This window comes from Crocodylus siamensis, chromosome 3, assembly GCF_052110815.1.
Source record: "Crocodylus siamensis isolate JL-2025a chromosome 3, ASM5211081v1, whole genome shotgun sequence".
Taxonomy (NCBI): domain Eukaryota; kingdom Metazoa; phylum Chordata; order Crocodylia; family Crocodylidae; genus Crocodylus; species Crocodylus siamensis.
This window is the reverse complement of record NC_143397.1, coordinates 220754611-220766471: the sequence shown is the minus strand read 5'-3', so window position 1 is coordinate 220766471 and position 11861 is coordinate 220754611. Positions and strand designations below refer to the sequence as shown.

Below are 11861 nucleotides of genomic sequence, written 5' to 3'. Positions count from 1 at the left end.
ACCCCTTCCAGGGATCAGAGTCCCCCAGCATCCCACCATGCTTTTCAGCCCTGGCCTGGGTTGTGCTGTCTGCTCCAGAGAGCAGGACTGGCCCTGCCCCTCTGCTCCCTGGTCACAGCAGGGGTGGGGGCCTGGCCAGACACTGGCCAGCATAGCCCTGTAAGGCAAAGCGGCAGGGAGGTGGTTTATTCCCCCTCTTTCCCCCCCCCCCCACCGGCAGGACTGCAACCCCTGTTAGGATCCCCCCAACTCCCCGCTCTAGCCACAGGGGCGGGGGCATGGTCAGATTCTAGCCAGCATGACCCTGGCATTCGTGGGCCTCACCCGGGGCTGGGCCTGGGGCTGAGCCAGGCTGATCTGCAGGTGCTGCTCAGGGCGGGGGCTGGTCCAAACTGGGCCATGGAGGCAGGGCCCTTCCCAACCAGGTGCAGCTCTGTGACAGCTCAGTCTGGCATGCATGTGCAGCAGCTGCCTGGCAGCAGTGTGGAGGCAATGCCACTGAAGCTGTGGGAGGGCACCCTGGCAGCTGACCCTGCCACACAGGATGTACCCACAGCTGCTTGGGTTGGCTCGGAGGCACTGGTGGGCCCACAACTCAGTAGCGGCCTTCTGCGGGGGTTTGTGTGCCCAGAGCTGCCACCACTGCTGCGCCCCTTGCACAGTTCCTGTGCTAAGCAAGTACTGTGCAGGGGGAATGGTGGAGGCTGTGGACACACGAGCCCTTGTGGCAGGTGGCTGCTGGGCTGTGGGCCTGCCAGCACCTCTGAGCCAGGTCGGGCAGCCACAGGCACATCCCGCATGGCCAGTCCAGCTGCCAAGGTGCCTGCCCGTAGCCGCAGGGGTGTCACCTCTGCCAGCTTCTGCCCATGCATACCAGGCTGGGTTGCATGGAGCCACAGCCAGTTGGGAAGGGCCCTGCCCCTGTGGCCCAGGCTATGCCGTCCCTTTTACACCTGCCCTCAGCAGCACCTGTAGGCTGGCTGGCTCAGCCCTGCAGCTCTGGGTAAGGTGAGAGAATGGCAGGGCTATGCCCCCAACCACACAAGCAGCCAATGGGGCAGAAAGCCGGTAAAACCCTACCTGGGGTCCCTGTACCCATGCTCAAGAGGGGAGACTAGGGAGTTTAATCCCCCCCCTTTACCTGAGGCACTGCTGGCTATGCCCCCCCAGGGACAAACCTGTCAAGGGCTGCTTCCCCCTTCCCTCTCCAGGCACACCCTGCCTGGGGTCCCTGCATGCCAGGGTAGGGGTTTAAACCCCTCTGCAATCATACTTTAGCAGCCTGCCAGGGCCTAGCCACACCACCCCATCCCCCCACAGCTCAGCTTCCCTTCACCTTTGTGGTTGCTGCCAAAGGCAAGGGAGGGCTCATTCTAGGGGCCCCCCTGCTTCTAGCCTAGCCACTGCAGGCATGTGTCTGCATTTCCAGAATCAAGTGAATGTCTATTCACTTGCAAATTGTTTCAATCTACGCAGGTTAGACTAACCTGCAAAGACTGAATCAATTCAGGCCAGGCTTTTTGAATATTTGTATTTAACCTTAATACTTCATTCCTCTATAATATGCTTTTTTCTGCTTTATTCTCCTCTACAGTGAAATACTTGTCCAGAGGGATTTCAGATGTTAACGTTAAAAAGTGACAAGTTTTCACATCCAAAACTAGTTGTTTAGATTCTGGATCCACCTCATGTACATAACAGCTTACTCCCATGTACTAAGCCATCCCCTAAGAAACTGAACAAACATATTCATGTGCAACTGAGGGTACTTGCTTTTCGGAGGGGGGGAGGGGGAACGGGTTGTAGGAGAAGAAGGAATGAAGAGCAAGTTTCACTTTCCAGTCGAAGAGAAGAAATAATATAAGGCAGCTGAAGTGACTAATCACACCTCACCAACAGCAAATAGATGAAATAACAGCTTGGAAACAGCCCCATTACCTGAAATCTGTTCACATAAATTATTTGGTAACTACTTACAACCAAGGAATATGCTCACAGAAACATAGAATTGGTGCTAGTAACTCAGGAATAACAGTCATTGTTAAAAAGCTCATGTCACTGAATAGTCAATTAGGTACGAATAATTTAGCCAGTATAAGAGTTAGTGTTCACTTGTCTCAGAAAGAGTTAAGCTCTCACACTGCTAGTATAGAATAGGGGTGGAGCACACAGAGAATCAGAGAGGCAAAGTGTGAATGCTGAGCCAGAGTCAGTAAAGCCAGCTGAAAAATTATGGCATGTGGCTTTGTCATGTTTATACAAATATCTATAAAAAGGTTAAAAAAGTCAAAAGCCATGCAGACCCTTTTAATGCCCCTAAGTTCCCTAGAAGTAGCTTTCTTCCTCCCTTGAGAGCACACACCTGTTCAGAGCCCAGGCAGTGCAGCAGTGTGTCATGCAAGAAGAATGTTTTACTGCCAGATCTTCCCAAACCAGGAAGTGACTGTAAAGTCTCTGCACACCTGGACAGCCACGCAACCCCCTGGCAAGTGCTCATGGCACTGTGTGCAGCAGGAGCAACGGGGGTACAACTGATGACTGGAGACATGCGCTTCCTGAGCTCGTTAGGCCTGCTGTCTTGGAACTCCACCTCTGAGGAGCACCACATTGGAAATGGGTCCCTCTCCAAGTTTTGGTACAATACAAACAAGGTAAATGAGTGACTGTCTGGTTCCGGGGGCCATAGATAAGTGTCAAAGGTAGAAGCTGAGGAAAAGGAAGATGTTACAGTTCCTTGAGGAGCTTCTTTCCCTGAACCTCTTTACTGACCCACTCTTACTGTTTTCACCTGCTCTTAATTAGTTAATGAGTCAACCTGTAGTCTCAAAATGCTCAATTAAGCATGGATTTCTTCCCTGAAAACATACAATACTGAAAAGTGCATGAAATAGACTCTTACTCCTATAATGGGAGAAAAAGCATTGTCCTGGTATAGTTTATGGTGTGGCTGTTTAGTTATTGTCTTAAGTGCTGATTACATGCTTAGTACTGAAGACGGCACAAAGTGGAGAGGGCCTAGCTCTTCAGAGCTGACAGGTAGTAGCATCTGCTAACAATAAAGCTAATTTAGAGATTGATTTGGCCTCCTCCTTGTCTGTCAGTTCACATACTGTAAAGCAGTGGAGGTAAATAAACTTACATTACTCCCAACTGGGTAAGAACTGAGCTGCCTTTTTGTAATGTAAAGTGCTGTATAATCCTGATATCTAACTTGTAAATAGCTGCTTCCCGTTCTGAAGAAAGTGTGCCATGGTTCCCTCGGGGCTTCTAGTAACTTTCTAATTCCCCTGACTCTGCATTCTCCTCTTGCCGAGTTATTCAGGCACCAATTAGTGTAGCAGCATGTGTCAGACACAGGCAGTCTCCTGCTCCCAGACCAAGGAGAGGGTATGAAATCATCCGACTTCTGTTTGCAAGTCAGCAAAATCTCTCCAGTCCTGGCTGTTTCTGGTGTAAGGTCAGGCTGCTACATTTACCACTATATTGGACAAATGAGAGCCAGGGGTGCTTAAACCATGATGTCTAAGAGTGACAGAGCAATGAACTGTCTGAATACTATAGAGCAGCTGCCTGGTAGCTACAACTTTGAGAGGCACAGGGCTTGCAATGTGTCACTGCCTGACTTCTTGTCCAGCACATGCAAGGTAACTGCTTTACTTTGGAATGAGAGCCGAAGCACTGCAATTAAATGTTTCTATCTGGGACAAAGGATTGTCTGGCAGCACTGACTTTGCACATAGAGTTGATTCTCTTTAATTTTTTATGCGTCCTTTGCCATGCATTCCCTAACCATAATATAGCCTCGGTAATTCTCATCATTTGTTTCTTTAGAAAACAAAAAAATTCCTGTTCTAAACTAGACAGTAAGATAAGAGAGTCAGAAAGGAATGGTATCCTTCAATCGTTAATCAGACAAAACCCTCTGCTATTAATGAGAACTTTCAGGCTAAAGATTCCCAATTGGATGCTTCACCCTTTTGCTGCCCTTTGTCTGATTTCCAGTTAGCTAGCTCAAATTAACAATTGTAAAGGTTAGTCTGGGCATTTCCAGTATACAAACATAGAGTTCATTCTATGGACCTAATAGAATATTCCCATTTTCTGCACCACATATTTGGGGCTACTGGGCTTCATGAGGATAGACTCTTGCACCCATGGAGAGTCTCAAGAAGTCTGCAGCAGGATTGGGTTGAGTGAAGTAGGGTGGAATGTAAAAACACCTTGGGAGCACCTCTGCAGGAAGCTGAAAAGTGAATATTACTTAACATTTGCTTTTATAGATGTGATTTGAAGTAAATTTGCACTCTTCGCTTGGTTAATACTGATGTGGATACCTTACATGCACAGTTTTTTTTTTCTTATGATCATTGTTCTGAACTAAATAAGGGATGTGGTTTTTATTTGCCATATAATTAAAATAAGCTGGAGAGCCTATGTTGCCTACTTCATGCAAAAGCAGGACTAGGAGCCATGTTGATCTTTTAAACTCTGCCAGAGATATAAGGGTAGATTTCTGAAGGGTCTAAGTGTATAGTTACATACACTGTTTTTCAGAGCAGATTGTTTTTTATGAAAATAACTTGAAAATGCAGAATTGTTCCTTTTTTGAACCCCACGGAGGTACTGTGGCTACTTTTTAAAGAATTGTCCCATGCACTACCATTTTTCATTCGACTTTAAAAGACTAAGAAGCATAGAATATGTGATTTATATATTCAAGAAATAACCATATAATCTGCTTAAACTTCCTTGAGAGTAAAGGTAGATATCCATGAGAGAACACAGCGTGTGTCCACTCGAACATGCTGTATGACTTTGGCCTTGCAGAATGCCAATGGCCCCTCCACACTTGGAAATACTTAAGTTCAGTATAGAAAATATACTGAAATTGCACAGGCTGCAGTACCCACATTAAAGAAAGAAAGATGGGTTACTTTGTTGTAGCCTTTGATTTGGTAATAAACATGTTTATAGAAATATTGTCAAAATAAACATTAAGGAAATGAGATGAGGAGTGTGTTTTTTTTGCCCTACTCCTTTCCCTTTCAGGCCTACATAAAAGACCTGTAGTGGCAATAATAGTCCACAATTCAACCCATTTTATAGAGTCTACAAAACTCCAGTCTCTGAAGAAATACTGCCCCCCACCGTGCAGGCAATGTAGATGAATCCAGAGGATGCTTCCTAAGGACCCCATGGCTTGCCCCAGTATAAAGGGCATGATGACAGTGGAGATGACAGTGATTATATGAGCAGGAAGGCCATATGCAGTGCTGTAGAAATTTTGAGTTGTTCTGTTGCTTACAGGGTTGGGTGCTAGAATGGTTTAAGTCTAAGAGACTGGCACACAAACAAGTTACTGTAAGATAAAGGTGGGAGAGGTTTTAGCACACATCACTTTTGCATGCTCTTTCCCATAGTAGATGAAAGCTAACCTGTAGTAGATTAGCTTTCACTGAGGAATAAGCTCCCCTGGGTTAGCTTTTAGGCCTATGCGAGTAGGCAGGTATTCGATCCAGCACTGGATCCAGCCACTTCGGATGTCAGTGATCTGATCCAGAGCTCCAGATCTGGCTAAAGTGGCTCCTAAACTTCGGAGCTGCCTTGGAGATCTGGCCATAGGGTATAATGGGGAATCAATGAAATATCTATAACTTTATTGTTTTTTGTCTTATTTGGATAATCCTTGCCGGAATGGTAGCCTCTACTGACAGCATGAAGTCTGCCAAGTTTCAAGAAGATTGGTGCAGGGGTTTGGGGGGGACTGCACCCCAAATTCTTGAAACCAAAACTCATGTCATGTCTATGTGTTAAGCCACAATGGGGTCAAAACTGCAGGTGTGGTAGTCCCTACCAAGTTTCAAGGTGATAGATGTAGGGGTTTGGGGGGAACTGCACCTCATGCTGCTTACCGGCAAAACTTGTGACATAGATGACCCTGTGTGTGTTAAGGTGCAGCAGGCTGAAAACTGCAGAGGCGGTGGCCCCTGCTGAGGCCATGAAGCCTGCCAAGTTTCAAGGAAATAAGTGCAGGGGTTTGGGGGAAACTGCACCTCAAGCTGTGGACAAGCAAAACTCATGACATGGGTGACACTGTGTGTGTTAAGGTGCAGCAGGGTGAAAGCTGCAGGGATGGTAGCCCCTGCTGTGGCCACAAAGCCTGCCAGCTGTCATGGAGACTGGTGCAGGGCTTCTGGGTTCTGGAGCCCTGCACCTCTGGCTGCTGACAAGCAAAAGTCGTGACATGGGTGCTTGCGCTACTGTGTCTGTCTTGGGGCACAGGGACGTGGCATGGGGTGACTACTGCAGGCCTGGCTGCTAAGCTACTGTGTTACCAGTTACTAGTTAATCATGATTCACTCAAGAACCAGCTAAATACACAGTACCTAGCTACTACATAATGAGTTAATGAGCAAGGGTTAGCACTTACAAAACCACAGACTAAGGAGAGGAAATAATCAACTGCCCCAAGACAGACACATTCAGTTGCACAAGCACCCATGGCATGAGTTTTGTCTGTCAGCATCGAGGTGCAGGGCCCCAGAAGCCCCCTGTACCTATTTCCTTGACAGCTGGCAGGCTTTGTGGCCTCAGCAGGGGCCACCACCCTTTCAGTGTTCAGCCCCCTGTGCCTTAACACACACAGGGTCATCTATGTCATGAGTTTTGCATGTCAGCAGCTTGAGGTACAGTTCCCCCCAAACCCCTGCACCTATCTCCTTGAAACTTGGCAGGCTTTGTGGCCTCACCAGGGGCTATCACCCCTGCAGTTTTCACCCCCCTGTGGTGTAACACATAGATGTGACATGAGTTTTGCTTTCACAAATTTGGGGTGCAGTTCCCCTTGAGCCCCTGCACCGACCCTCTTGAAACCTGGCAGGCTTCATGCTGTTAGCAGAGGCTACCATCCCTGCAAGGATTATCCAAATCTGACAGAAAACAACAAAGTTATAGATATTTCATTGATTCCCCATTATACCCTATGGCTAGATCTCTGAAGCGGCTCCGAACCACTCTGGAAAGCCTAACGAAGCCAGCGCTTTGATCTGGACATGCTGCTTTGGATGCCGAAATAGCTGAAGCTTCTCCAGATCCGAAGCATGGTTCAAAGCCTTGCACAGCCTTATTAGCTTTCATTCGAGCGTACAAATGAGCAGTTATCTTGGAGCAGCTATGATAGGATCAGGAGGGAATGAAGGTGGTTTAAAGCCCCATTTCCTTATGCTGTGACTTCTGTGCTGTCATTTCATATTCAGTACAAAGGATGATTTTCCCCGATCGTAGGTTTCATTGCTTACGTGTGGTTACAAAATCATCTCTGAGCAACACAGGTATGCTGGCCAAATTCTGAGTGTGTAGACTGAGCCTTGGTCTGCACCTTTTTGATTTTTATCATGCTTTTGCCTGGCTATGCTAGACCTGAGGGCTAAACCCAAAAAAGCACCTTGGACATCTGATTCCTAGGCCTCCTATAACCTGGGAGGTTGACAATGCTGAGTTAGACAGGTAAGGATGGGATCCACAAAACCTAGCATACTGCTTAAAACTTGTGGGCTGTTTAAACAAGCTAGTAGAGAATGTTGATAATTTCTTCCTATTAAGGTTTGTATACTACAAACAAGTCACTTCTCAATTTTATTTTTGATAAACTAACATTGAACTCTGGGTGTCTTGTCATAAAGCATTCTTTTATAGTTCTTCTGTCACGGTGAACCCGTTTTCGTTAAAACTGACGTAAGAACTTTGAAAGATTGACACATTTGATTTCTGAACATCTAATGCAACTGCTGAGGCTTTGTAGTTATGCTAGCAAAAGAAGAAGATGGCTGTTACATTTGAATTCCTAGCCAGTTGTTAACATTTTAAAACTTGTTCTCTGTTGGGGCCATGAGAAGACAAAGCCAAATAAACTTGTAAAAGAAAAGCAATGTTCAAGTACAATGCAAAAATAAATTACTTAAACTGTATGGAACAAAATCCAGACCTGAAGAAGAATGCACTGCATTTAAAAGTTTGTCTAAGTCTATCCCAACCATGGACTTGGTCCAATAAAGGATATTAGCCACAAACATCCTTGCTTCTGGCATTTTTTTTTGGACCATCAAGGCTACAACATCACTTCACCACTACCATGGTACAAAACTCTGATTTCCAAAAGGATTTGGATGTCTCACCATCCATAATGGAATCTAACGCTCATTAAAGGCAATAGAAAAACTCACTTACTGCAAAATAAATTAGATCAGACCCCACACTCTTAGCTTTCAGAAATAGAAGGAAGGGATAGAATGAGTGCATTGGTTTTGGGGGATGTGACAGAACTTTGGCTAACCCAATAAATGTAGTTACATTGTAAAAATTTGTAATTGTTCGATTTTGGGTGACATTAATAAACCAACTGTTATATGTTCATGTTTACAATGGCACCACAGATTCCCTCAAAAGAATAACGTTTGTTAATATGAACAATTGGGTGTATATATTTTCTTTCCATGTGACTAATTTGGACTTTGGAATGTAAGTTTCTAAACACAGCCAGTTGGTGTGTAATTGAAAGCCAGAACTGGAGCTGTGCTGTAAAGAACTGTGGGAGAGTTGTCTGTATAGGAGTGTACTTTCAAAAGTAAATATTCAGTATCTAATAAAAGAAATGTGTGCTACATAAACTGGTGTTATACCACCAAACCTCCATTTTCTTTAATAGACTTAGCTACTAGTTTATATTTATATTGTCTAGCCTAAGGGCTTTAGTTTTTTTGCAACATACTATAATTGGTTGTCAATTAACACATTAATTATTGTGATGATAAATGCTAATATAGATTCTTCACAAACACTTGTCATGTTTGTCATGGTTCACTGGATGGATCAGCCACCACCAGAAATAACATTTGTGTTCAGGAACAAATGTTTATGACATGTCTACATTAGCATTTGCAATCAATTAATATGTTGCAACATAACCAAAAGCTCTAGTTGAGGCAAACTGTGAGAAACGAATCAAGCCCAGTACAATTTATGATGTCAAATCTAGCTTCAATGCCTTGGTCTTGAATTGGAAGGGGAGGACTTCTATTTTTTTTTAATTGTATGAAGTAGTACTTTTTAAGTAAGGGCGCATCTACATGGGGGATTTACACTGGTGCCAGTGGGGTTAAAAGATAAAAAGATCTATATCCACATAATTCAGTATGTCATAACAGTGTGTCTGCTGAATTGCTCTGGAGTTTTTAATTTTGCAGAATTGAGAGTAATTTCACCATGGAACAGGGTATAGTTGTGTCTGTGCTCCAGACTATTCTGATGGTTTTCTAGCTGCCTTCCCACGCTGCTTGAAACCTTGTCCTATCCAGTCATTTTTTGCCTGTGTACCCCCTACCACTCTGGGTGCATGGTGACCAGACAGCATCTCCCATTTGAAATGTTATATGCAGGCAGTTTGTACCTCTTCACACTTGCTTGTTCCAGGACTTATTATACTCAACAAAACAAACCTAGCATGTTATTCTATCCCTGTGCTATGCCTGATTGTCATCCTTCCACATGGATCTCTGATGAAGTCCTGTATCTACTTCTCTTTGGGGAGAGGCAAGGGAACAGGAAGCTTTGAAGTCCATGCATGAGAAAAGAATCAAGTATAGTACAGTTTATGATGTCCCAGAAAAGGAGGGAATTGCTAAGACAGTGGCCTAGTGTGGTCATAGCTTGGAAAATCATGCAGTCTCCTAAAACCAAGGATATGGATGTGGCTTACAAGAGAGAAAAGGTAAGATGGACCTCCAGTTACCTGTCCATGTTACAAAACTTTGAATAGGATTTGGGAATTGAAAGCCAGCATCAAACTATGCTTCAGCTTGGACATGACTAAAGGACAAGGGGATATCAAAGACTGCATGACTTAAGACTCCTTGCATAGAGGTGTATCACCCAGGCAGGACCCCCTTCAAGAAATAAGAATCTGAGTGAGACCCTCTACAAACAGACTTGGCTACCTGTACTCATTGGCAGCCAGCATTCTCTCCCTGAGAACCCTCAGGCGATCAGCAGTGTTGCAGAAGAGACTGATAAGCAGGGACCACAGATTTCTGTGTTTTCTCTGATTAAAAATGGGATTTTCCCTTGTAGAAGAGAAACCCGTGGATTTCCCCCTTTTTCAAAGAGCTCTGCAGGCTGACAGAGTTCCAGCCTACAAGAGCTGTTTGCAAAAGGGGCGGGGAAACCCTCAACCCTGCCCAAAGGGGAAGGGAGAGGGGGAAGGGCAGGGCCCAACACTCATATTTACTGAAGGCTGCTTCAGGCTTACTTTTCTTGCTAGAGGTAAGTGGGGCTTGGGGTCAGGGCTGGTGGGGGAAGCTGGCCAGGGGCTGAGGGCATGGGGAGGTTTGCAGCTGGCCAGGCACTTCGACTGGGAGGGAGTTTGCAGCCTCCATGCTCCCAGCCAGAGTACTTGGCCGGCTGCAAACCCCCGCCACCCCCAGCCAGCTGCAAACCCCGCCTCCTGGCAGGAGTAACCAGCTGGGGAGTGCCCAAGCTGGCTGGGGGCTGAGGGAGCGCCCAAGCTGGCTGGGGGCTGAGGGAGCAGGGACGTTTGCAGCTGGCCGGGAGTGATAGGGGTTTGCAACCAGCTGAGCACTCTGGCTGGGAATGGGCAGGCTGCAAGCCCCCTCCTGGCTGGACTGTCTGGCTGGCTGCAAACCTCCCCATTTCCTCAGCCCCCAGCCATCTTGGCACTCCAGCCAGGAGCAAGGGAGGTTTGCAGCATCCCCACTTCCTCAGCTGCCAGCCATCTTGGGCACTCTCTGGCCAGGAGGCGGGGGGAGGGGGTCGTTGCAGCTGGCCAGGGACTCTAGCCAGGAGTGGAGACACTGCAAACCCTCCCCCTCCTGGCCAGAGTGCTCAGCCAGCTGCAAACCCTGGATTGCAAACACTGTGCTCCCTGCCCTGCTGCCCTCCCCCAGCTTCTCTGGAGTGCAGCGTATGTGACTGGCATGACAGGGCACAGCAGGGCCATGCATGAAACCTGCCTGCCTCTGCAAGCTCTGTGCTCCCATGGCCACACTTCCTCTGTGTGCACAGGAGCAGTGCACACTCACCCTGTCCCCACCCCCCCACAGATCACGGGGCGCAGTTCCCCCCCATCCCCCTGGACTGCATGCTGGCACTGGGAGCCGGCCCCACTCGAGCCTGCAGCAGGCAAGCAGCAGGGGAGGAGCTGACTCATGCTCCTGCCGTAGCAGCCACTGCCTTCCACTGGGGGCAGAGGGCTGTAGGCCTGGGTCCCTGGCTCCATTGCCCTGGCAGCTTGGGGCCCCCCTTTGGCAGGACTGGGGGGCAGGGGCTGTCGGTGGGGGGCAAGGAGCACAAGCAGGTCTGTGGTCTGTGGGAGGGGAGTGAGGGACACCAGTGCGGCTATGAGGGGCATTTAATTTTAACCACAGATTTTGGGATGTCTATCAGAGAATTTGCAATTTTTTATCGGAGAATTTGTGATTTTTTTTTATCATGGAAAGCCAGGTTCCCTGCTGATAGGCACTATAACATTTGCTTTCCTTATAAGTTCTTGCTGTTACAGGCTGTGATATAAACTCTCAGTTATTCCTGTTGGACTCTGTCTTCTTGGGCATATGTGAGCTAAAGCCCCTTCTAAATCCTGTCTTTCATCTTTGTGGGCAGAGCCAGCCCTGCAGGGTGTGGGACCCAGGTCAAATAAGCCTGGGGTGGGGGGTGCCCTTAACACTGCGTGGGGCTGTAGTACCCCTGCAAGGGTGGGGAGGGCTGGGAGGAGGGCCTCCATGTTTTTTCTGTGGTACGGGGCTGAGCCACCAGCTCCAGGAGGGTGTGGCTGCTCCGTTTGGCTCCGC

At 47.2% G+C, this 11861-nt stretch overlaps 1 protein-coding gene across 1 annotated transcript in view; it reads left to right on the top strand.

The window, feature by feature from the left end:
• Positions 1-2404: 2404 nt before the first annotated feature.
• Positions 2405-11861, top strand: part of NIPAL2 (NIPA like domain containing 2) — a 70737-nt gene continuing 61280 nt past the window's right edge. The window contains exon 1 of the mRNA XM_090037359.1: positions 2405-2651. Coding sequence (XP_089893485.1) covers positions 2496-2651 — 156 coding nt within the window. The 5' untranslated portion in view covers positions 2405-2495. The remainder of the gene's footprint in view (positions 2652-11861) is intronic.